This window comes from Pogoniulus pusillus, chromosome 2, assembly GCF_015220805.1.
Source record: "Pogoniulus pusillus isolate bPogPus1 chromosome 2, bPogPus1.pri, whole genome shotgun sequence".
Lineage (NCBI taxonomy): Eukaryota > Metazoa > Chordata > Aves > Piciformes > Lybiidae > Pogoniulus > Pogoniulus pusillus.
The window spans coordinates 9,132,606-9,159,121 of NC_087265.1; the positions used below are offsets into that span (position 1 = coordinate 9,132,606).

The window sequence follows — 26,516 nt, forward strand, 5'->3', positions numbered from 1 at the left end:
GACCTGCCTACTCATTTCAACTCAGTTGCTTGGATCATCACCAGATCAGCAATATGTTAGTGACTAGACAATCTGAGTTAGGGAGACAACAGTGCAACAAACTAAAAATGTATGTGTTTGGTTTATTTTTTTACTTGAATTTGTTTTCAGCTGGCACAAGCATTGCTGGGCTTGCAGGAAAATTTTAATTAAAACTAGACATGTTTTAATAAAAACTTAGTATTGCAGTAGTTCCCCAATTTATTTTTCTTTCTAGCAGTAGTTGAAATATTCATTGTATTTCCCTCTGTACTTGCAAAATCTTGTGATATCATTACATCAATCCAAATAAACTCAATACACTGAGGATATCACAGAATCACAGAACAGGTGAAATTGGAAGGGACCACTCAAGTTCATTTAATCCAACTCCCCTGCCAGAGCAGGACGACCTAGAGTAAATCACCCAGAAATATGACCAGATAGGTTTTAAATGTCTCCAGAGGCAGAGACTCCACAACCTCTCTGGGCAGGCTGTTCTGGTACTCTGCCATCCTCAAAGGGCAGATGTAAGTAAGGCAGAAGTAAGTTCTGAGTCTAAACAGAGTTCTTCATAAAGTTATTATTTTCATCTGCAGTTCCCTGTGCAACCTAGAACAAAATTGTCAGCTTTTGTGTTGAGAAGACATCCTATATGTTAATTTACTTTGTGTGGTCTTCTTTAAATGGTTTTAATAGTTTAACAATTTAGAGTTTTATCTTTGTAGTCTACCCTACTAAGGCAGAGAAAATCTTCTGAAATAAATGCAAATGCTTCTTTAAGCTTTAATGAGATAACTATATATATATTAAGCCATGTAACAAATCTCTTCTTTCACAAAAAATGATCTGTGGTAACAAATTGACAATGAAATAGATACCATGTAACTAACTCAGTGGCTTTGTTTCCTGTGTAGATTTCTGGGTTTTAGAGTATTTTTGTTTTCTGTGAAATGTGCTTTCTGAGCAGGAACTTCTATTAATTTCTTTAATTTTGTTTCCTTTTTCCAGATGGGGCTAGGTAAAACCATTCAAGCAATTGCCGTTTCCTATTACTATAAAAATGAATGGCCTCTCTTAATTGTAGTGCCTTCATCTCTGAGATACCCTTGGGTTGATGAGATGGAGAAATGGATTCCAGAACTCTCTCCAGATGATATTAGCATAATTCAGAACAAAACTGATACTGGGTGAGTAAAGTTTGTTATTGTTCTATAGAAAGGCTTATTCAACATCCCCTGCTCAAGCTGTGTCACCTAGAAGCTGGTTGCCCACCTGTGTCCAGGTGGCTTTTTAATATCTCCAAGGATGGAGACCCCACAGTCACCTTAGGCAATCAGTTTCAGTGCTGAGTTACCCCTGCAGTGAAAAAAAAGGTGGTTACTGATTCAGCAGCAGCCTCCTGTGTTTCAATTTGTGTCCATTCCTTACGGTTCTGTTACTGGGCATGACAGAAAGGAGCCTGGCTCCATCCTTTTTCCACCCACCCTTCAGGTATTTGTATAGGTTAGTAAGTTACTTTCCCCAAGCCTTCTCATCACTAGGCTAAACAGTCTCAGGTAGACTTTCTTCATAGGGGAGATGCTCCAGTCCCTTAGTCATCTCCATGGCCTTTCATTGCACTCCTTCCAGTACATCCATATCTCTCTTGCGGTGAAGAGCCCAGAACTGGACACAACTCTCCAGGTGTGGCTTCAGAACTGCTGAGTGCAGAAGGGTCATCTCACTCAGCCTGCTGGCAATGCTTTGTTTAACGCAGGCCCAGGATATCATTCACATCCTTTGCTGCAAAGGCACAGTGTTGGCTTATGTTCAATGTAATGTCCGCCAGGACGCCCCCAGGTCCTTTTCTACTTAGCTGCTTTCCAGCTGGTTGGCCTCAAGCATATATTAATGCAGGGCATTATTCCTCCCTGCATGCAAGACTTTGAACTTCTTGTTGAACTTCATCCAAGTGTCAGCCTGTTTCTCCAGCTGGTTGAGGACTCTCTGGATGGCAGTATGACCCTCTGTTGCATCAGGCACTCATCCCATCTTTGTATTATACTACAGTAGTTGCTCATCTGGTTTGAAATTGAGAAGACTTTTGCATGGCAGCAAGAGTTTGTCAGCTGGAAACCAGATTACTTCAGTGTGTTTCAAATTGAACATACACACTTGTTTCTCAACTCTGATGGATTAGCTTGTATCCATTAGACTCTGTAAAATGTTCTGAACATATTTTTTGAAACTTTTGGTATACACTACAAAATAAGGAAGTAATTACTGTTAAAATCCTATTTGGTGCACTGAGGAAATTTATAAGTTAGAATAAGTATTCTCTAAATAACCAAAAAGGTCGTCATGACCTGGGTTTTCTATCTTTATACTTCATAGCATTAATTCATCAAAGAGGCACTACAAGTCAGGAGTGTTGTTAGACTGACTCTCCTGTTACACTGAATTACCAGGGTATTTTTTAGTCTACTTTGCTGTAAATTACCTGATTGATTTTTTTGTCTGGATATTGTTCTAAAACTTCTGGGTGAGAGAGACTGATCTTCCTGTTGTCTGAGGAGTATCAGAAAGCAACTTGACTGCCAAGATGTCCATATGAGATAGTGTGGAACCTTCCTTCTAGTAACCAGAGAAGTCCCACTGAAATTGTATTTTAAAAGCCTAATCAAGGGATAATTGCTACAGACAGTCAAAATTTAAGTTTATTAAAAGAATATGGGGAGTAAAATAAAGACCCAATGAGCCTTTTGTTTTGCAGGTTATTGAGGTAAAATGCACACAATTTCATGCTCATAGTATCACAGTATCACAGTATCATCAGGGTAGGAAGAGACCTCACAGATCATCAAGTCCAACCCTTCACCACAGAGCTCAAGGCTAGACCATGGCACCAAGTGCCACGTCCAATCCTGCCTTTAACAGCTCCAGGGATGGCTAAATACTGAAAGGCGAAATGTGGAACAAGGGAAATGATGACAAAAGGAAATGGCAAACAAAACTCTATTTATTTTCTCTAAAGATTTTAAAATAGTAGAGACCTTAACCATTATCACCTCTATTCAACAGCAAGGAAAGAGGAAAACTTCTGTTTCTGCTTGTTTAACTTCCAGGAGGCTTCCTGGCCATAAGCTGTCGAACTAATTAATATTGTAGCATTAAAAAGTGTTTCATGCATTTGCAACAAAATGCAAATGCAAAAATACAGCTGCCAAAGTTGGTGTAGCATTTTGTTAAATTGAGCTCCCATATGTTCAGCTATGATTTCTCTCAGTTCAATGCTTTGCTTTTTCTTCAAAAGTTCAGCAATGGCATTTTCTGCTTGAATATTGTTTGATTTCCTAAAACAGGGTAAAATTACTTAGGCATCAATTTAAGGTCATCTAATTTCTTAACTAAATTTGAAATTGGATATTTGTCAAATAAATCAGTTCCATAAGAATATATAATTTTCTTCCTAATATTTTTTTTATCCACTCTTCACACAGAGGTGGGGAAGGTTCTTTCTTTCTTGGTTGCTACATTCATCTATACAGTAACAGCCACAGTCAGTAGTGCACAAACCACAGTGCCAGTCTCTTAACCACTGTCTTCCATATCCAGAAGCATGAACATGCACAAGTGTGTTCTTTCTTTCTCTTAAGTACTCAAGGAAACTTCAGCTTAGTTGTTTTTTTTTAATCTGCTGCAAATATAAGCAAATGAAAATCATTCCAGCAGACCAGTAGCATCTGACAGATGGGTGAATCAGCTATGGCTCTCTTCCTGGAGACTTCTTTGTCTAACAACTTTAAGAGCTGCTGTGCTGCTCCAAAGCTCATGAAGGGCCACAGTGCTCTCTAGTGAATTTAAAATTAGTTCATGCCCTGGGCCTCTCTATGTCTTGACATTTATCTTGAGACATTGTTTTTCCAACTAAATACTAAATATTCATCTTGCACTTTGCTGATTCTCTGCTTCAAGGTTTTTTGTATGTTTTTGTCATATTCTGTTAAAAAAAAAAGCTGAATAGGCCACACAACTTTTTTTTTTGTTTTCAGGTGGTAAGGTTCAGCCCAAACTGTCCTACTACCTTACTCAAATACTCAGACAGTCAAGTTGGTGATTATAGGCTGCTTCTAGGTGACTCTGTAGACAGAGAAATTAAAATTATTTGTCCCATGCAGTACTCGTGGAAAGGAGCAGAAGTTGAAGCAAGGCAACCAGATAAATTCAGTTCCTTTTAAGTGCAAAGTATGTACTCTGAAAATGGTTGTGAGATCTGTGTGACATATGTCTGAGATGCTAGAATGCTTTTAAACACCAGAAGTTGTTATTCTTTGCCTGGCATCCCAGTGATTAATCAATGCAAAAGGTATCGTACATACCTTCTGAAAAGAAATTATATTGGCATAATTCCTTTGCTTTATTCATTTTCCTGCAATGAAATCTTGCTAAGGAAATGTGTGGATTTTCTCTTTTAGGAGAATATCAACCAGCAAAGTAACAATTCTGGGATATGGCCTCTTAACTTCTGATGCACAGACTTTAGTAGACACCTTGTACAGGCAGAACTTTAAGGTAGTAGTGATTGATGAATCACACTACATGAAATCCAGAAATGCCAAGCGGAGCAGGATTTTGCTACCGATTGTGCAGAAAGCTCTAAGAGCTATTCTTCTTACTGGAACTCCTGCTCTAGGAAGACCTGAAGAGGTATTTGACCTGATATGTTTCATTTTGGCTTTATTGTTTTTTTTTAAGGATGGTGTTAGTAAGAAATGAACAATGTCATAGTTTTCTTAATATATACAATTACATGCATTTTGTCATCAAGCTGCACCAGGTGATTTAAGGAAGCACAAGAAACTAAACTAATGTCTAGCTGATTGTATTGGTGTTCTACAAACCTGTGTTAAGCTCATGCACAGGTGATTTGAAATGAAGTTAAAAGAGATTAATCTTGCATGTAGCAGACTGTCAGTGAAAATAGGATGAAAAGAGCCTAAGTAGAAAACTGTTTGTTTCTACTGGGTAGGACTGTGCTTGGTAGACAAAAACTTGCATTAAATATTCTACTTCATTATCTGGTAAAGGAAGTCCTTTGTTGGTCTTTTGAATATTCCTAATGTTCACTTGTATTGCAAAAGTGGGAAAAAAATGCACCCTGTGCTTGTTCTAGTCCAGAAATACAAATCCCTTTGAAGGAAGTTCAACTTAGGGAACTGGAGAGTAGCAGAGTGGAAACAAAAAAACTCCTGGATTTTATACTGAACACAAGAAAACTGCCTTTATTTATCAGCTGTAGAAATATGTAGAATATAAGAGCTGATTTGAACCTATGAAATTTATAAGGGTTAAGTAATACTTTGCAGTTTAGAGTTTCTTGTTATGTAAGTAGAATTTCTGCCAAGATCCTTTAATAATTTAATTTGTTCATGGGGGTTATAACTCAAGAAAGGTGTCCATTGTATGAAAAAGGGCTTGGTGTATTATGAGTGTTCGCTTAAAACTTTCAAACAAATATTTCTATCTGTGGGTGTGGATAATTATTAAGTTTCTGTACACATACCAAAGACATTGCAACCAACCCTGCAACTGGTAAAGGTTGCTGAAGGTCTTCAAAGGAGATTTCATGCAAGCTGTTCTTGATTACAGTAGTAACCAAATGAAACAATTTGAGGCATTTTTGTATTGATACCAAAGTTCTGCCATGGCTTGTAAGGCTGAGTGTAAAAGCATTACATCCTTTTACAAGTTTTGTGTCATAAGTCTTTAAATGAAGCATGTATAGAAAATGAAATGCAGATAATTACAGGCAATGTCATGTTTGGCCTAGATCTTTGTCAAAACAGCAGCAAATAAATTGGTTTTTTTCTTAATATTGCTTTTCAAGTCTTTAAATTCTGTCTTGAAAATAGCTTGTGAAGAACAAAATTAGGTTGTAGTAGTTTTCTTTTGGGGAGAGGTCACTAGCATGTGAATAGGTAATATTAAATTATTTTTATATATATAAAAAACAATGACATTTCTGCCAAATTAAATGGCAGAAGTGCTGTACAGTACACTTCAAAGGATAGCAGAGAAATGTGTTTAGGAGAGAGCTCTTTGTCTCTATTCTACCACTTCTACTCCTTGACAGTATGCCTTGGATCCAGCAGTGGTCTTTGAATCCAGAAACCTTTGACAATAAACCAGCTTGTTAAGTAGAATTCTTTCTAGCTAAGAAATATCTGAACTTGTGCTTACCTTCTGTTACTCCGCTGGCAAGAAAGATGTGATATCTTTGGTCCTTATTGATTTTATTTTTGAAAGCAGAACTAAAGAATGAGTAGGTTTTTCATGTATTTTAAGAAACACACTCTTCATGGAATACCTGTGCTGAAACTTTGCAGAAGTCAATGTACCTGGCAAATGGCAAAAACTGTATTTTTAGCAATAGTATCTTCTCATCCCTATTTCCTTGCTCAGTGTAAGGCTTTTCCAAGTTGTCAGTACTGTATTACAGTGTTCAGGGTATGTTGCTCTTCCCACAAGTGTCCCATCTCAAAACACATTCCTGTAGAATGTCTTTTGCATGTGTGCCAAGCTGTGTATTTTTTAATGCAGCTATAAAATGCAAACTTAACACAATAATCATGCAATAATGATTTCTGATAGTCTTACGTTTGCAGGCAATTTTTCAGTTTCACTGTTTTTTCAATGCAGCTTTTCATGCAGATCGAGGCACTCTTTCCAAGAAGGTTTGGAACTTGGAGTGAATATGCCAAAAAATACTGTAATGCTCATGTCAGGTATCACTCAGTCACATATTTTTCTGTAAGTCTCTTTGATGTTCTGTGAAGTGAGAGAAGCAGTAAGTACTACATCTATTGCTCTATAATGCTGTCTTGCTTGGAAACTCAGGGTCAGATACCATCTGCTCAGTGAAAGAGGTCTGGGAAAAGGAAACTTTATTTGAGGACAAAATTGGAAGCTATTAAAGTTTGAAATAAAGTTTAAGTGCCAGCATTCTGTTAGGTAGAATGATTTACAAATGTAAGTAGCATGAAGTGTGTAAGTCTGACCTTTAGAGTGGGACTTTTTGCTACAGCTGGAACTTAGGAGTTTATAGCCCTCAAGTCTTATGCTCAAACAGTGTAATAATTTACATCGCTCTTCATTATGGGACCCAAACTTTTTGCTATACCACCATTTTGGGCTGGAGAAAAAGTCCAGTACTTCTTTCTGTATTTTACAGGTTGACTGAGTAAAAATAAAGGTATAAAATTCATAAAAGCACAGTAATGTGTTTGCAATTCTGTTTGAGGAGTGGAACACAGGCAATGTAACTTCTTGACTACCTACTTGCCTCCAATTTGCTAGGTAGCATTACCCATTAGACATTTTTCCACATATGTGCCTAATGAATTTTAAGCCATTTTTATCCTTATATCTTTCAAGAAATTTCACGTTTCATGTGTTTTAAGTTATCATGTTAAGGAGGATTCCAACTTGCTCCCCTCAACTTTAGTTTAATGATCAGTTTCTCTAGCTATATTCTAAAATAGAAGGGATAGAAGCAGCTGATTTAAAATACTTAGCTTTACCCATTTGAATCTATTACACTCTAGAATGAAAAAGAAGTTAAGAGAGGGGAAGAACCTTTGAAGTATTTCTTGTCTAAAAACCTTCTTATCTACAACTTTGAATATATTCAAAAGAATAGATTTTGTCAGCTAACATTTCGATTTAATTTTTACAGTAATAATTATGTGGTTCCATTTTCATATAACTTAATTTTCTTCCTCCATTTTATAAGCATTTCACTTCAAATAACTTGGAAGAGTGCTAATTTTCAGACAGAGAAATGCTATTTTTTCCACGGTGTTTTGACTGAATGCATCTGTAATTTTCACACCACAAGTGTACGTGGGTACAGCATCACTCAATCATAGATGATTATCTTATTTTTGGAATACCATAAACGTAATAAAAAATCAAGTTCAGGATTTGGCAGGCTTTCAGTAAATAACTTTGTCTTTGTGACTTGGCTGAAACAAAACATCCTGTGGCAATAAACTTGATAGGATTATTTTATGCCACACTTTCCATGAAAATATTGTGGTTTTTTTCCACTGGGGTCTTCACAGAAACCAGTTTCTAAAGATGAAATTTTGCCTAATTTTTTTTTTTATGCCCTCAGTGCTGAGGCTGGAGGGAGGAAACATTTTTAAGGACAGCCATGTAAATAGACAAAAGAGGGTTATGAGCAAAAGATATTGCTGTCTTCCATCTATGTAGCATTCTGAGTGAATTCTGCTGATACTTCTCCAGTGTAGAAATGAGACTCTCAGCCCCTTTCCTGAATGTTGATAGGCAGCCAACTAGAATGCTGGTGATAAACTCAGTAAGGCTTAAAATTCTCTCAGTTATGGTGAGCTTGGTTTTGTTCTTTGGAGGTTTTTTTATTACCAGTAAAAAAACACTTGCAGAATACTCTCCTAAACTACTTTGTGCTGAAAGGGAAGTGTAAATGAACTAGAGCTAGATGATTTTTAATGCCCCTTTCAACCCACACCATTCTATGATATAGAGGACTGCCTGCATTTAGAGGCAGCAGTATCTGCTAGAAAGTTGAAACAGCTCTGACTTCAGTGCTAGAATGATTCAGACAGAAATCAATCATCTCTGGCATAAACAGTAACACCAAACGTTGTTACCCAACACATCTTCCTATCTAATAGCGTGTTTTACAATTTATTATATACTGAAGGTTTCTATCACATTTAGAAGATCTAGTATTTTCCTTCAGTGTGGAATTCTCATTTTCAGGTTTTTTGGTAAAAGAACTCAATGGGACTGTAGAGGAGCTTCAAATTTGGAAGAACTACATCAGCTTTTAAGTGAAATAATGATCAGAAGACTGAAGAATGATGTTTTAACTCAGTTGCCTCCCAAAATCAGGCAGCGTATTCCATTTGACCTCCCACAAGCTGCCGCTAAGGTAAATTTTCCACTTCTGCTAAACACATTTTTGTTAGTAAATAGTAATATCTGTGTATGGTTTATGTGTAGGCATGTGTATTATAGTAGTTACTAAGAATATGAATATACAACACATCATCTCTGTTGTTATTTGAAAAATATAATATGAATCTAGCATTTTTTTCATCAAATAGTGATAAAATTTGCTCTGATTTTAGTATGATCTTCTTCCTTTGTCTTCCTTTCCCTTAGATTTTGAACCCTAGAGTTACATTTAGCTAAATTTATCTAGTAGAATTCTCAAAAATACTCAGTGTCAAAATGTTTCATCCTTGCAATGTAGATAGTGAAGAAAGACATGCTTTGTGCTACATATCTAACCACCGATGTCTTCTACCAATTAGAATTTGAATACCACTTTTGCAGAGTGGGAGAAATTAATGAGAAATCTGAATTCAGATGCTACTGAAAGCCACTTTTCTCAAGTCATGAATCTAATCACACGCATGTATAAAGAAACAGCCATTGCCAAGGTAAATATGGAAGTATTTTCTTAATAGACTTAAAATACCCAGTGTGTTCTTACTAAATTAGATGTATTGGCCTGAAAGTGAGTTGAAGTTGGTTGATTTGTTTTATAATCATGACATGAAGAAATATTCTTTTCCCATGTATGTTTGTAAAGAAGGCTGAACCCCATTATAAAGATCTGAGCTAAGTGTTAAGACCATTACTGATCCACCAAACATAAATGCATCTTATAGGGATATACTGAAAGTGAGTACTTCAGGGACATACCTGTGTGTTGACAACTGCTGCAGCTGACCCAGGTATGATGCTGATGCAGCCCTCATCCAGACTCCATTCTGTCAGTGCTCATTTTCCCCATGGATAAGTGTGGAAGAATGATCCCCTCCAGCTGATCTCTTGTTTTATTAAATGGGACCCCAAGTTCCGCATTTCCTCCTATAGCACTGTCACTTAACATGTAAAGAAAAACGAAGAGCTGGTGAAGGTCCTGGAATAAAAACCCTATGAGGAGAGGCTGAGGGAGCTGGGGTAGTTCAGCCTGGAGAAGAGGAGGCTCAGGGGTGACCTCACTGCTGTCTACAACTACCTGAAGGGAGGCTATAGCCAGGTGGGGTTGGTCTCTTCTCGCAGGCAACCAGCAACAGAACAAGGGGACACAGTCTCAAGTTGTGCCAGGGGAGGTCTAGGCTGGATGTTAGGAGGAAGTTCTTCACAGAGAGAATGATTTGCCATTGGAATGGGCTGCCCAGGGAGGTGGTGGAGTCACCATCCCTGGAGGTGTTCAAGAAAAGACCAGATGAGGCATTTAGTGCCATGGTCTAGTTGTCTGGATAGAGCTGGGTGATAGGTTGGACTGGATGATCTTGGAGGTCTCTTCCAACCTGGTTGATTCTATGATTCTATGAAGTAATGAGCAAAATTTTTTGCACACCTACTTTTTCTCTTGCTATCAGGTTTGATGATGATAACCTATTTTTAGAAAAGAAGAAGGGAAAAAATTCTGCAGGCTGCTGGAGCAGTAAGAGTTGAGAATCTGACCAATTCCTTCAACTTTTTTTCCACCTTGCCTTGAAAATATCACTGTGCTTCCATTGCTATTTCTTCCTACTTTTCTAGTCTCTTCCCTCTGGTAATGCAGGAATCTGAAAGACAAAAACAAGAGGGAAAAAAAATGAAATCTGGGGTGTTGCATTAACCATTGACCGCTGATAAATGTTGTTATTAATTGTCATCATTACTTTAGTAGTTTTTGTAAAATATATTGAAAATCATATTTGACACAGAAGAATTCTATGAATGTTTAAATAGAGCAATATTTTATGATTCCAGTATCATGGAAGTATCAAAATTACTCTTTCAGTTTTGATATATGGTTTTATGTGGGGGCAGATGTAGAAGTTCTGATTAAATAATATCTTGTCTGTTTGAAATATGTTTGTGCAGAAATCAGTTTTATTGTTTTTAAATATGGCTTAAAACATCAGATAATGATGTTGCAACTGGAAAGAAGGTTATCTACATCTTAATGTGGAATAATGTGATCTTTTGAGCATAAAAGAGGGTTTTTTCCCTGAAAGAATGAGATTTCTGTAAGATGTAATGTTGTCTTAAGATGTAATGATAATCTTGAATGGATTTTTAATGAGTATGGAAATTTACCTTTTCTTATTACAAGAAATTGATAGACATTAAAATAGAACCCTTTTGTGAGCATTTTGTATGTCTAACTAATGCAAATACTCTCTTACTCCAGGCAGGAGCAGTAAAGGACTATATCAAAATGATGCTTGAAAATGACAAACTGAAGTTTCTAGTTTTTGCTCATCACTTAAGCATGCTTCAAGCCTGTACAGAGGCAGTTATAGAAAGTAAGGTAATGATTTAAAAAATATACAAATAGTTTTAACTTCAGACTTCACAAGTACATATGAGCTGTGTTTCCCCTGTACTCAGCATTGGTTAGGCCACACCTTGAGTACTGTCCAGTTCTGGGCCCTTCCATTTAAAAAAGACGTTGAAGTGCTTGAATGTGTCCAGAGAAGGATAACATGGCTGGTGAGAGGGCTGGAGCACAAACTCTATGCAGAGAGGCTGAGGGAGCTGAGGTTGTTTAGCCTGGAGAAGAGGAGACTCAGGGGAGACCTTACTACTCTCTACAACTACCTGAAGGGAGATCGTATCCAGGTGGGGTTGGTCACTTCTCCCAGGCAACCAGTGACAGTACAAGAGGACACAGTCTCAGTCTGCACCAGGACAGGTTTAGGAAGAAGTTCTTCACAGAAAGAGTGATTGGCGTTGGAATGGGCTGCCTGGAAGTAGGGGTGGAGTCACAGTCCCTGGAGGTGTTTAAAAGGAAACTGGATGTGGCACTTGGTGCCATGGATTAGTTAATTAGAAGGTGTTAGGTGATAGATTGGGCTTGATGATCTTGAAGGTCTTTTCCAACCTGGTTAATTCTGTGATTCTGTGAATGCAGAATCTGTGTGAGTAGGAGTTTAGGGATTGTAAATGCGTACAGATTAGTGCCACTGTGTTAAGAAGGACTGTGTGGTTTAGAAGAATTGTTTTGCATTTAAAAATAATGAAAACACTTATATCTGGTATGATAGTTTATTGTTATTGAATCAGCCTTGTAGGCAGTCATTTCCCAAGCTTTTCTACCAATATACTTCTGTTTTTTTTTTTACACAACACTCTCATCTCACCTGAACATTTAATTGAAAGCAGTAAAAATGTCTGCAAACAGCCCTCACATTTTTTGATGATGGTCTACCAGTCATTGCTAGGGAATAGTGGCTGACTGCTATTTTATATTATTTTGCACATATTGGAAATTTTAATAAATAATGTCAGGGGAACTACATATTCTTCTATAGAGTGTTCCATGTTGAGATCCCGTGTTCATTCTCTCTTCTTTTGTACACAGGGAACACTAACTTTACACTTCTTTAGATAGAGGCTCGATTATGAATCAAAGGGCAGAAGAGTGCTGATGCATCACCATCCCTGTGACAGGAGCAGAACAGATGTTTTCCTATTTTCACTGGGGGGACACAGGATGATTTGGTCCAATAATGAACACTGATAATGTAATTTTGTTTCTACAATGGTATGTTCTAGGTTCGCTACATACGAATAGATGGAAGTGTGCCCTCAGCAGAAAGAGTGCATCTTGTTAATCAGTTTCAGAAGGATCCTGATACCAGAGTTGCTATTTTGAGTATTCAGGCAGCTGGTCAGGTAAGACAAAAAAGAAAGCATGTGAAATCAGAAACTTGAAGAATGAAGGTACAAAAGTCATTGGTTGCTTTCTGAAGGCAATTTATCTTCATGCGATATATCTTTTGTAGACTCAAATGTCTATCTTTTTGCAGTAATCATGGTAACAGTTTTAACCTCCTATTAAAATTACTTAAGCAAAATGAAGATAAGCAGAAGCATCTAATTCCAGAATAATCAATAAGAGCTCCATATCTCTAAAAGCACCAGATTAATAAGCAATAAGTCTCGCTTTCATAATGTAAACCAGCATGCAGTCTTTACACAATATTAAATGTTTTTTGAGTCTTACACCCTTGAGGCCCAGGGAAGAAATAGGCCTATCTGATGTCCAGGTAGCTCCTCTTACTTCTATATAAAAATGTCCTGTACAACCCTTATCTCTTTCTTTGCTTCAGATATTAAGTTGTTTGTGTATGGAATATTTTTCTCTAAAATTAATCTACTTGTTTTGTTTAGGGTTTAACTTTCACTGCTGCTACTCACGTTGTGTTTGCTGAGTTATACTGGGATCCAGGCCATATTAAGCAAGCAGAAGACAGAGCACACCGAATTGGGCAGTGCAGTTCTGTGAATATTCACTTCCTTATTGCAAAAGGAACTATGGATACTCTCATGTGGGCAATGCTGAATCGCAAGGTATGTGTGGAGTATACTCAAGAACTCACCATGGATAAAATGCTTATCTGGGGCACTCTCCTACTAAAAGATACTGATGTGGCTACACCTTGAGTACTGTGTTCAGTTTTGGGTCCCTTACTACGAGAAAGACAGTGAGGTGCTGGAGAGAGTTCAGAGAAGGGAAACAAAGCTGGCAAAGGGTCTGAAGAACAAGTGTTAGGAGGAGCAGCTGAGGGAGCTGGGATTGTTTAGTGTGGAGAAGGGAAGGCTGAAGGGAGACGTTATTGCTCTCTGCAACTCCCTGAAAGGATGAGGGTTGGTCTTTTCTTTGTAGTAACGGGTGATGGGACAAGAGAAAATGTCCTGAAGTTGTGCTAGGGCAAGTTTAGATTGGATATTAGAAGAAACTTCTTCACTGAAAGGGTTCTCAAACGCTAAAATGAGCTTCCCTGGGAGCTGGTTGAGTCACCATCCCTGGAGATGTTTAAAAGATGTATAAGCGTGGTGCTGAGGGACATGGTTTAGCATCAGAGTTGGTAGAGTTAGATAATGGTTGGACTCAATGATCTTAAAGGTTATTCCCAACTGAATTATTGTATGACTTTATGATGCACCTAGAACTGATAGTTTTTAAAGTGATTGTGTCTGTTCCAAGTTAGTCTTCTTTAGCTTTTAACTCTTCATTTAAAATCCAAAGATGAATAAGCAACTCTTTGCTGACATGAATGAGATGGTTCACATCTGGAGGAGATAGTTGCTTTTTCTTTCTTCTAGCTTTTTATTGCTGTAGTTGTTCAGTTTACAGATTTTGAGATTTTCTGCACAACACTAACAGATAGAGTTTGATGGCTTTGGGTTTGTTTGTTTATTTTTGGGTTTTTTTTTTTAATTGGATCAATGTGTGAATTTAAAATCATTGCCCCTTGTCCTATCACCTGCAGTAATAGGACAAGGGGCAATGATTTTAAATTAGAAAAGAACAGTTTTGGGTTGGATGCTAGGAAGAAGTTCTACCCATGAGGGTAGTGGAACACTGGAACAGGTTGCCCAAGGAGGTAGTTGAAGCCCCATCCTTGGAAATATTGAAGGTCAGGCTCAGTGGGGCTGTGAGCAACCTGATCTAATGGAGATGTCCCTGCTCACTGCATGAGGGTTGGACTGGGTGACCTTTGGATGTCTCTTCCAGCCCAAGCCATTCTATGATTCTATGATTACCCAGTGCTTGTTAGGGTGAGTACTTCCATCCTGCTTTCTTACTTGGAAGATCTTTAAAACTTCACAAGGCTGATTGACTTCTGTGACTTTTTTTGTAGCCTTTGATACCATCCATTAGTGTCTTGTTATGATAACTGAGGTGTGTTTATATTCTGTCAGCAGGTTTTTATTTTGACATTTCTGGAGGCTCTAGTTGTCAGGATTGTAGTTGCACAGGGTTTTCTTCAGATGCAAATGCCAACCTAACATTTTTCTTGTATTTGGCTACCAGTGATGCAATTGCTTGTGTCCATATAGTTAGAAGAGAAACTGATAACCCATTTTTAATCACAGCTTGAAGAATCCAGGTGCTGTAAACTGTCTTTGACATTCAGCTGGGGAATGAAACTGTGTTCTAATTCATGTAGATATCTCTGAAATAATGTCAGTCCATCCAGTACATTAAGTGTATCCTTAAACATGACACAGATGGATCTCAGTAATTCACCAACAATTTACTGTGCAGCTCTGCCTTCATTTCACAGTATCACAGTATCACCAGGGTTGGAAGAGACCTCACAGATGATCAAGTCCAACCCTTTACCACAGAGCTCAAGGCTAGACCATGGCACCAAGTGCCACGTCCAGTCCTGCCTTGAACTGCCCCAGGGACGGCGACTCCACCACCTCCCCGGGCAGCCCATTCCAGTGCCCAATGACTCTCTCAGTGAAGAACTTTCTCCTCACCTCCAGCCTAAACTTCCCCTGGCGCAGCCTGAGGCTGTGTCCACTTGTTCTGGAGCTGGCCACCTGAGAGAAGAGAGCAACCTCCTCCTGGCCACAACCACCCTTCAGGTAGTTGTAGACAGCAATAAGGTCACCCCTGAGCCTCCTCATTCCAGGCTAACCAATCCCAGCTCTCTCAGCCTCTCCTCGTAGGGCTGTGCTCAAGGCCTCTCCCCAGCCTCATCGCCCTTCTCTGGACACGCTCAAGCATCTCAATGTCCCTCCTAAACTGGGGGGCCCAGAACTGAACACAGTACTCAAGGTGTGGTCTAACCAGTGCAGAGTACAGGGGCAGAATGACCTCCCTGCTCCTTCTGACCACACCATTCCTGATGCAGGCCAGTATGCCACTGGCTCTCTTGGCCACCTGGGCACACTGCTGGCTCATGTTCAGGCGAGTATCAATCAGCACCCCCAGATCCCTCTCTGTCTGTTTCCACGTGCTGAGCAAAATGTGCAGGGTGTAAGAGATGTACACAATGCATCTATTATCTGCTATCTTCAATAAATACTAATAATTTGAGCAGGTTGTAGTGTGTCAAATGTGCTACTTATTGTTATTCTTGCAGAAATGGCTCCTGGAAGAGAAATAGTTTTAATCATTTAAGTTGTTTTTTATTATTACAGAATTTTTAACATTGCAAATTCTGAATTCAGTTTGCAAAGGATGCAAGATGAGTGAATATGAGTAAAGAAATCAATTCTAGCATTACAATTCCCTGGAAATTTTATGCTGGTCTTCTTTCTGCAGGCCAAAGTTACAGGCAGCACCTTGAATGGCAAGAAAGAGAAAATGCAGGCTGAAGAAGGTGATAAGGAGAAATGGGATTTTTTGAGTTTTGCTGAAACCTGGACCCCAAATGAAAGTCTAGAAGATCCCAAAAATGAACTTTTATTTACGCATGTAAGATTCAAACCTTATGTTTGGCTGTTTTCTTTCATTTAAATAAATTACGCTGTTGTTTGCTAATGCAAAGCCCTGCAGACTCCACTAATGGAGAAACATTAAATAAATGGAGAAAAGTTTATAATTCCATTTTAAAAATAAGGTGAACTTGGGGAGAGTCCTCTATTGGGTATTAAGGTCAACCTCAGACTTCTGATGGATGCTTATATTACGTTTAGGTGACTGCCTCACCCTCAGAGTCAGATAAGACCAAGTAGTTTCTGTTTAAATTACAGCATCATTTGTTACCCTGAATTTAATTTGCCATTATTTTAAAACATAATGTGTAAAAACCTTTCCTTGTAATAGGCATCATGAAAAAAGGCATAGCATTGTAGTCCTGTGTATCTGTTTTCTGATTGTGCCATTTCAGAATAGTCATGAGAATATTGAAAATACTTTCACAAAACAGGAGAGGAATGTTGAATTGCTTTTCTAGGTAGATGTTTGTTCTTAAAGAGTCACCATCCCTGGAGGTGTTTAAGGAAAGATTGGATGTAGCACTTAGTGACATGATGTAGTCCATGTGGGGGTGTTAGGTCATAGGCTGGACTTGATGATCTCAGAGGCAACCAGCAACAGAACAAGGGGACACAGTCTCAAGTTGTGCCAGAGGAGGTCTAGGCTGGATGTTAGGAGGAAGTTCTTGCCAGAGAGAGTGAATTGCCATTAGAGTGGGCTGCCCAGGGTGGTGATAGAGTCACTGTCCCTGGAGGTGTTCAAGAAAAGCCTGGCTGAGGCACTTAGTGCCATGGTCTAGTTGAGTGGACAGGGCTGGGTGCTAAGTTGGACTGGCTGAGGTTGGAGGTCTCTTCCAACCTGGTTGATTCTACAATTCTCTGATTCCAGCCTCAATTATTTTGTGAATCTATGAAAGATATCTTTTGTTTCTACTCCAAAACTAAAATATTGTATTAAAGAGTAATATTAATGGAGAGAAATAATAATTGAACAGCTTCTGATGCATTGCTGATAAGGGTAGTTTACAGACGTGTTTCGTCTTTCTCAGTGTGAAAAGGAAAGGCAGCATGACATACGTTCATTCTTCTCCCCAAAATCCTCTGAGAAAAAACGCAAAATATCTTCTGATAATGAAAAGTTGCATGAGGATTCAAAGTCTTCTGAAGTCACAAAAGAAGAGGATGCAGAGAAAAGCACTGAAAACCTGCATTCTGCAAGAGCCAATGATGAAAGTACCTGTGAACATGAACCGAAGAGAGCAAGAAGCATAAGTGGATATACTCCAGTCAACTCCAGTAAGAAAAAGACAGAATCTTTGATGGGAAAGAAGCTCTCTTCACTGTCAGAAAAAAACAATCAACTCTTTCCTTCTGGCTTAAATACTTCAAGCAAAAGTACAGCTTCAAATAAAGTCTGGCACTGTAGTGTTTGCACTTACAAGAACAACGAATTGCTCCCTTACTGTGAAATGTGCAATTGCCCTCAGAGCAGTAGCAGTAAGTAATGTGTGCTGGAGAGAAAAACATGCCTCTTTCATTTCAGTTGTGATTCGTTTCAGAAATCACAGTTTCTGAGTATGTGAATAGACACAAATGCAAGCAAAGTATAAAGAACAGTGTCTCCACAGAACAGACACCCAATAAGTGATCTTTCTTAGTTTTGTTTTCCCCTAAGGGTCTTTTACATTAGAAACAAATGGAAACTTTAGATAAATGTTAATAGGATATAAATTCAGTGAGAAAGAGTATATGCTAAGTTTTCTTTGCAGCAAATATAGCTTTCCTTTCCCTTGAGGTTTATGGTTATTCTGAATACTATTAACTGGAAAACTTCCTCTCTACCTGTCAAAATTAATGATGTTTTATTAACTTGGGTATTGTATATTTGTCATGAGATATGTTACCTGGAAAATAGGACGTTTCTTACTCCAACAGAGTAAATGTCTTTTATTAAATTTATTTAATCTATCTAGAAACTTGCAACTTCTTTATAAATCTGTCCTCATATTTGCCATTTCAGGTTCAAAGCAAGGAGTAAGATTCTTCTATTTTAAACTTATTTAATTTCCTATGCTTGTTCAAGTAAGGACAGCTTCTGAATTTCACAAGTATAGATCAATGCCCGGAAAACTACTTCATGTGTTTATGGTATACATAATAACTATTTATTACATATATTTTGACATTAAGCTGGGTGCCATGAAATTGCATGAACTGGAAACTTTGTTCCATGTGCTATTGTTCTTCTAATATTAAAGGTAGCTCTAGTTTTGTAAGTGGTTGCACCATTAGAGCGTAAAATGCAATTTCTTTGTATTTCAAGTACATAGTCCCGTCTCCAGATGTGTTTTGATTAGGTTCCTGTCTGTATGGGTAGCATAAAGAATTGCTTTTCTTGTTTCTTTTTCCTTAGTTAAGAGAAATTGTGATGCTCTGTCTAGCCAGACTGAGGAAGACTTGTCAGAGGACTCTAGGAGAAATGAAGAGAGCACAGTGTGTAGTGCTGGAGATAGAAAAAAAGATGTGGGAGAAGTGGTGACCCAACAATTTGTTGAAATCAGCAAACAGGAAACTGTTGAAATTGAAAATGAACAAAGTAAAGAAAAGTGTGAAGGTAAAGTGGAACTTCTGTGAAAGGAAGATTATGTTGCACCGTGAAGCTGTATTAAATGCCTCTGGCATGAAAAATAACTTCTAAATAAAAACATGTACATCTGAAAGACAGACGTAGATACGCCTGCACCTGACTTTCCCCGTTTAGCCTGGGATGTTTATTGAATTCTGATGATGGATAAAAGCAGCTTTTCCAACTCCTGAAGTAATGTAGACTTTTTGGCTGACTTAAGAACTATGTCAAACTAGCAGCTATGAACCTGTCTAGTTTTATTGAAACTTATAGTGGCATTTACTTGTGTTCAGGATAGCCACTGGCAAAACAGATGGAAGGAAATTCAGGAGAAACAGAAAAATAAAATACACAAATAGCTCAAGCAGCAAGCTATTAAGATGTGCTTAAGATGTAATTAGATACATATATAATATTACTTTTAATGTCTGAGTAAACTGAATGAAGTAAATGAAGAAATGCCAATGTTTTTTCTCTTTGTAGGAGTTGTAGATAAATCAGACACATCTGAAATATATGATGGGCTTATGTTTTGTGCAAGCAGAAATACTGATAGAATTCACCTCTACACCAAGGTAAACCTGAAATAGACATGTTTATTATCATAAGAGTGATAACAGTCATGTTTATTATCATGTTTATTATGCAGATGGGTTGGAACTAGGGGATTGTTAAGGTCCCTTCCAGCCCAAACCATTCTATGATTATTTGATTAAAGTTACAGAGTAAAATGTCACCCTGTGGAATGTGTATGCATACTTTCATTTGTTACACCTTTTATAAAAAGATGGCTGCTTTTGTATTAGCTGAAATACACAAATGTTATGTAGTTTATCATTCTAGTTGTTTCCTAAGTGAAGTAATCATTCCCTAGATCTTATGCTTCTCTCCACTCACCAAATGGGCCTAATACATTACATGTCTGCTCAGAGCATTGTTAGAAATGCAAGTAATAGTTGGTTTAGGTTCTTTCACAGTATCACAGTATCATCAAGGTTGGAAGAGACCTCATAGATCATCAAGTCCAACCCTTTACCACAGAGCTCAAGGCTAGACCATGGCACCAAGTGCCACGTCCAATCTTGCCTTGAGCAGCTCTTTCTTTTATTATAGAGTCTTATCATAAAATCTTTTTAATAGAATTAAAATTAAAATGACAGTGAATCCTGTCAAACTAAGAAAATAAAGTACTGATCATGTGTTTTCAGAAAGTTAGACATCTCAGCTGGGCAAGAGTGTTGGAAACTGCATGTGCAGGTGTTGCGGTGGGTGACGTTCCTCGAGTAGTTCTGAGTGAGATTGTGGAGGGTGCTGTGTCATAGCGGAGTGCTGTTGTAGCATGGATGTAGGGTTCTGTGTTGTTTGAGAGAGATGATTTTGCTTGAGTTAGCGATGTGTCTGAATGTATGAGGTGGGTGTGGTGTTTGTGAGGGGCTACATGTACAGCTGAGTGTGGAGTGTTTTGAGGGTTGTGCAGGCAGCTCGAAACGGCTGCTGCTGATGACTGTAGTGCCTACAGCCACACCACCCTGGGAACGCCCGAACTCGTCTGATCTCGGAAGCTAAGCAGGGTCGGGCCCAGTTAGTACTTGGATGGGAGACTGCCTGGGAATATTGGGTGCCGTAGGCTTTTTGCCTCTTGCCAGGCAAGTTTGGTGAGTGCAGCAACCTTTCAGTTTTCAGCAGGTTACAGATCAGGGGTTTGGAAGGACAACTGCGGAAGGGGACCTTCTCTCTTGGTGCCACTGCTGATGCATGTTGGGTGGCCGATTTTTGGATTTGCATGGCACTCCTCTGGTTGGATTAGCAGGGTGGAAGCATCATGGTGTTGTGGTGAGAGGTCTTTTGGTATCTGAGGGGGGCAGGAGTACTGTGAAGTGGATGTGCAAGTGTGTTGGTGGGTGATATTGTCAGGGAAGGTGTGGATGAAGTTGTGAAGGGTCTGGTGTCATGGGAGAGCTTGTTGTAGCATGGGTTATAAGGTTCTGTGTTGTTTGAGTGGGCTGTTTTTGTGTGAGTTAGCAACGTGTGTGCATGTGTGAGGCATGTGTGGCGTTTGTGAGAGCTTGTGTGCACAAATTAATTTGAGTGTCAGGGTGTTGAAAGCTGTGTGGGTGGCACAAGACGGCTGTTAGCAGAGGCAGCAGTGCCTACAGCCACACCACCCTGAAAACGCCCGATCTCGTCTGATCTCGGAAGCTAAGCAGGGTCGGGCCCAGTTAGTACTTGGATGGGAGACTGCCTGGGAATACTGGGTGCCGTAGGCTTTTGCCTCTTGCCAGGCAGGTTTGGCGAGAGCAGCAACCTCTCAGTTTTGAGCAGGTTGCAGGTTGAGCATCATGGATGTGCCGCTGCAGGGGGGCCTCAGTCTTTTCACTGCTTGTGATGGATGTTGGGTGGCCGATTTTTGGACTTGCATGGCACTCCTCTGGGTGGGTCAGTGGGGTGGAAGCATGGTGGTAGTTCAGTGAGTATGAAAGTCAGTAACTACCTGAATAAAAGACATTATTCTTAATCTGCCATTGTAATAGCAGTATGGAAACTAACAACTGGCAGTTTTCCACATCATCTTTCCAAGGAGAGGCAGGGGCTTTCCAATTCCTTCTTTTAGGGGATAGAAAAGCTTACTGGGAAGTTTTTTTTTCAAAGCTGCTAAATGAGTCAGTGTATTCAGGTGCAACTGCAAAGCATCACTAATGAGTGCAAATCCTTGAAATAATTCATTTTTAATAGGCTAACTGATACAGCTGGCAAAACAGAGTCCACTTTGCGTGGAATTTGGGCAACTGTCTATTGGTCTGGGTTGGTTTTGGCTTGGATTAGAGCTTCATTATGCCACATACTGCACAAAAGCTTTCTGCTGAACACTGAGGAATTCTGCTTTGACTCCTTTCGAATGTTTGCAAATCATCAATAAGTTCCTGGGTTATATGTACACATTGGGACAATTTGTTCCTTAAAAATGAAGTAGAGGAGCACCTCTTCAGACACCTAAAAAAACCCAAGTATAATAAACAATGCTTTATCTAGGATTCTGATTTTAAATTGTAATGAAGTTACATTCTTCGATCCACAGTTATTCACTTCCCTTGGAAATGCAGTCAAGAGTGTTCTAATTTCAGCTTCTTAGTTCAGATACAAGCTGCCTTAAAATATCTGCAAATAAAAAAATGCAGATACATTGAAAGAGAACATTTTCATGCTGTTTACTTTCAGGTATATTACTGTTAGTCATATTTCATACGTCTGTGGCTTATTGCTTGTTTCTGGAAAAGTCTTATCTTGAGGGACTAAATTTAATAGGAAGGGAGGATAATTCACTTGGAACAGATAATGCTTTTTTTTTCTGGGTCGTGTTTCACTGCATCTGTAAACAAAAGTGTTTGCTTGTCTAGGATGGTGAACCACTGAAGCATAATTTCATTCCACTGGACATACAGCTGGATAACTGGGAGGATTTGCCAGAGGCCTTCCAGCATAAACGAAATCGTTCACTGGTAAGAACAAACTCTACTGGCACACCGATGTAGAGGAGGCTGAGAGGAGACTTGATCACTCTCTACAACTATTTGAAGGGAGGTTGGAGCAAAGATGGGACCAGCCTCTTCTCCTTAGTGTCAAGTGACAGGGCTAGAGGACATGGTTTCAAGTTGTACAAGGGGAGGCTTAGGCTGGACGTCAGAAAATATTTCTTCACTGAAAGGGTTCTCCAGCATTGGAATGGTCTGCCCAAAACAGTGGTGAGTCTGCTGTCCCTGAGGTGTTTAAGCAGCATGTTGACCTGATGCTTAGATCATGGTTTAGTGTTAACCCTTCAGTGCTGGGTCAGGGGTTGGACTGGATGATCTTTGAGGTCTCTTTCAACTGGATGTATTCTGCATGATTCTGTGTATTTAATGTGGTTTTGACTTTTTAATTAATGCAGAACATTTCCAAACCTTGAGATCTAGGCACATTTTTATCAGTGTAAGCAGATCTTAAAAATGTTGATGTAAATATTAATTATGCAGTCTGTTACTTCAGCAAATTATCACACCTCCTGTTAACATTTCGGTAGGTGGAATCGATCAGGCATCATTTAGCTTCTCATTTACAGGATTAGTAACTCACATTCATAAGTCAACAAAATAGCTTTTTAAAGGTTATGGATTAAATAAGGCACATTGTGAAGAAGAATGTGCTAGACTGCATCAGAGCTGCAGTTCTGAGCAGGCTTCCACTCTCACTTCTTCCTTTGGGCTTCTGTACTGCTTCAGAAAGTGTTAGGGCACAGCTTCACTGAGACATGGAGCTTCATTCATGGTGGCTGGGCTAAAGGAGGAAGTTGAGAGACTAAGGTCTGTATGGGATTGTGAAAGGGAAACTGACTGGTGGAGCCAGGCTATACCATCCCCAGGGGAGGGGCAGCAAGTGAGGGCTGCACAAGTAGTAGAGGATTCTGTTTCCTCTTGCTACCCAGACAAAATGGATCTGCCCATTCGGTTTCCTCTTGCTACCCAGGAGATGAGGGGGACTGGAGACAGGTTCCCCCAACAGAGGCAGGAGAGCCCCCTCCTGGTCTTCTCAGTCTTATCAGCTGCCCTTGCACAACAAATATGGGGCATTAGAAACTGAGGTTTGGGCAGAGGAGGATAGAGGGGAAAGTCCACCTGCTCAGGTGCCCAGTGCAGGTCAGCCAGCCCCTGAAGGCTCTGCTAAGGCAAATGGAAAACAAAGCAGAGGTGATTGGTGGTAACCAGCAATGGCTTCACCAAGGACAATCATGCCTGACAAAGTTAGTGGCTTTTTATGATGAGGTCACAACAACAGTGGATGAAGGAAGGGCATCTGACATAATCTACCTGAACCTGAGTGAGGCATTTGACTCTGTCCCACATGACATCCTGGTCCCCAAACTGGAAAAACGCAGACTTGATGGGTGCAGCACTGCTGGATAAGGAATGGGCTGGGTGGTCACACACAGAGTGGTGATCAATGGCACGATGTCCACCTGGAGACCATTGACAAGTGGTGTCCCTCAGGTGCACTGGCACCAGTGCTGTTTAATGTCTTTGTCAGTGATATGGACAGAGGAATCGAGTGCACCCTCAGCAAGTTCGCAGATGATGCCAAGCTTTGTGGCACTGTCAACTTGCTAGAGGGCAGGGATGCCATCCAGAGGGACCTGGACAGGCTGGAGAGGTGGGCCCAGGCCAACCTCATGAAACTTAACAAAGCTAAGTGTAAGGTCCTGCACCTGGGTGGGTGCAGTCCCAAGCACAAATCCAGGCTGGATGAGGAATGTATGAGGGCAACCCTGAGGAAAAGGACCTGGGGGTCTGGGTTGATGAAAAACTCAATGTGAGCCTGCAGTGTGCATGTGCAGCCCAGACAGCAACCCTGTGCTGAGCTGCATCAAGAGCAGTGTGGCCAGCAGGGCAAGGGAGGGGATTCTCCCCCTTTACTCTGCTCTCAATAGACCCCACCTGAAGTACTGTGTGCAGTTCTGGAGCCCCCAACACAAGAAGGACATGGGACTGTTAGAGTAGTCCAGAGGAGGGCCATGAAGATGATCAGAGGGGCTGCAGCAGCTTTGCTATGAGGACAGGCTACAAGAGTTGGGGGTCTTCAGCCTGGAGGAGAGAAGGCTTTGAGGAGACCTTATAGTGGCCCTCCAGTATCTGAAGGAGACCTACAGAAAGGCTGTGGAGTGACTGTTGACAAGGTCTTGTAAAGACAGGATGAGGAGTAATGGGTTTAAACTGGAAGAGAGGAGATTCAGACTAGATGTTAGGAGGAAGTTCTTTACAGTGAGGGTGGTGAGACACTGGAACAGGTTGCCCAGGGAGGTTGTGGCTGCTCCCTCCCTGAAGGTGTTCAAGGCCAGGTTGGATGAAGCTTTAAGCAACCTGTTCTAGTGGGAGGTGTCCCCGCCTATGGCAGGGGGTTGGAAGTGAATGATCTTGTAGGTCCCTTCCAACCTAAACCATTCTATAACTCTATGATTTAATTCAGTAATAAAGATCACATTCATAATGAGAACATTAACATTGTAAACTCAGCTACTGAAGTAAGGAAATAGGGAATTTAAATTGGTTGTGCATTATTATCTGCTTAATGTAGTTTTGCTAACTGTCTTCTCCATTTAAAGAGAAATAGAATTTGGAAAATTACTCTGTCATTTAGAGATGGAACTGATTGTTTCTGGTGGGTTCTCCAGCAGGGTTGGAAATTAAATTTCTAAGACCAATACCTGACTGATACAACCAACAATTCTGTGCAGCAGCTAATGAGTGTGTAACACAAATGCTGCCAAAGGATTCCAAAGCAATTTGCTGGGATGAAAAGACAAGTTGAGAATTTTGTTTGTGGAACTTACTGCCCCTCAGCCTTCTCCTCTAGATTAGAAGATGCAACAGAGATCTTGCTTCTGTTTCCATTATATCCTGCCATTTCCTTGTCTTCTTTCTTGCTGTTTGTGCTAGTTTGAAGCAGGCTGGAATGTTTTGGTGAGATGAACTAGATTACAGGCTGTGAAAGGAAAACAATGGTGATGTCTACTTCGCTCATAGGCTTGCTGAGATGTATGGGAACAAGAAAAAAAAAACATTAGATAGCACACACTCGGCACCATTTTCACTCTGACTTAGGCTGCTGGCTGAGCTGCATCTCTCTCCTAACCACACCCTCCATGTTGGGCTAACCCACTTTGCTTCTTAACCTCTTGGCCGAACCTCTATTCTTCCTTGGGACTGGGGTAAGGTTGAGAGGGGCAGGGGGAAGGTGAAGGGGTGGTTGAGAGCCCCTCCTGGGGACTCAGGTTTCTGGGAGGGGAGTTGTGTTTCTGTATTTACCTTTCACCTTGTATATTTCTGTATATAACTGTATATACTGTAAATATATGCTTGTATACTGTGCTAGCTGTAAATATAAGCTTCATTCATGTTTCCAGAGCTGGCTGAGTCTAGTCTGGGTGATTTTTCTAAAGTGTGGGGGGCGGGGAACACCTAAACCATCACACTGTTCCAGCTCTGAGGAACTGGGACTCATTGTCACTGTTACATTTGCCATGTAGAAATACTCCAAGGAGAAAGACAGCATCATTGCCAATCTTGAAGTATGGAAGTTTGTTCTGGAAAAAGATGAAGTCACGATGAAGTCCATAGTGCACAATGTGTTTATTCTTCTCATAGTCCATTTTCAGCCACAGTATGACACTGCTGCAGGTAGCTGCAAGTTGGTGAGAAGGAGAGGAAAAACAGAATGGAAAAAAGCCAAATGATAAAGCCACTTGTTCAGTTGTTGTAGTGTTACTGCCATTTCTTTTCTGTTGTAGAAATGATGGAATGAAATAATATTTCCCCTATACACGTGCTAAAACAAACAGCCATATTACAAATTCCAGATTCCTATATGGAACAGTTTTCCCCCCTCTCTGTTCTGTAGTTACATTTATTGAGGTAATTCATGAAAGACACCAGTCCTGTCAGTTTAGAGTTTCAAAGGATTGCTTTTTTTTTGTCTCCCTTACCTGTTAAAAACCCCTTTAGATTCAGTGCCAGGAATTAAGTTCCTCTGAGCATCTTTCTTTTATTACACTTTCAGATTCTAAATGCAAAATAAGGAAATTGGTCAG

At 39.8% G+C, this 26,516-nt stretch overlaps 1 protein-coding gene and 2 non-coding genes across 3 annotated transcripts in view; all 3 read left to right on the plus strand.

The window, feature by feature from the left end:
• Window positions 1-26,516, plus strand: part of ZRANB3 (zinc finger RANBP2-type containing 3) — a 59,012-nt gene that overhangs the window by 25,628 nt on the left and 6,868 nt on the right. Inside the window, exons 5-17 of the mRNA XM_064154297.1 lie at window positions 1,030-1,208; window positions 4,476-4,707; window positions 6,700-6,785; window positions 8,806-8,977; window positions 9,363-9,491; window positions 11,243-11,362; window positions 12,610-12,729; window positions 13,228-13,407; window positions 16,121-16,273; window positions 17,325-17,772; window positions 18,689-18,889; window positions 19,385-19,476; window positions 22,297-22,398. Of these exons, the coding sequence (XP_064010367.1) occupies window positions 1,030-1,208; window positions 4,476-4,707; window positions 6,700-6,785; window positions 8,806-8,977; window positions 9,363-9,491; window positions 11,243-11,362; window positions 12,610-12,729; window positions 13,228-13,407; window positions 16,121-16,273; window positions 17,325-17,772; window positions 18,689-18,889; window positions 19,385-19,476; window positions 22,297-22,398 (2,214 nt within the window). The remainder of the gene's footprint in view (window positions 1-1,029; window positions 1,209-4,475; window positions 4,708-6,699; window positions 6,786-8,805; window positions 8,978-9,362; window positions 9,492-11,242; window positions 11,363-12,609; window positions 12,730-13,227; window positions 13,408-16,120; window positions 16,274-17,324; window positions 17,773-18,688; window positions 18,890-19,384; window positions 19,477-22,296; window positions 22,399-26,516) is intronic.
• LOC135188358 (5S ribosomal RNA) lies at window positions 20,413-20,531 on the plus strand. Its single transcript, XR_010307673.1, has one exon. It is a non-coding gene; the product is annotated as a 5S ribosomal RNA (ribosomal RNA).
• LOC135188315 (5S ribosomal RNA) lies at window positions 21,050-21,168 on the plus strand. The gene has a single exon (XR_010307656.1). It is a non-coding gene; the product is annotated as a 5S ribosomal RNA (ribosomal RNA).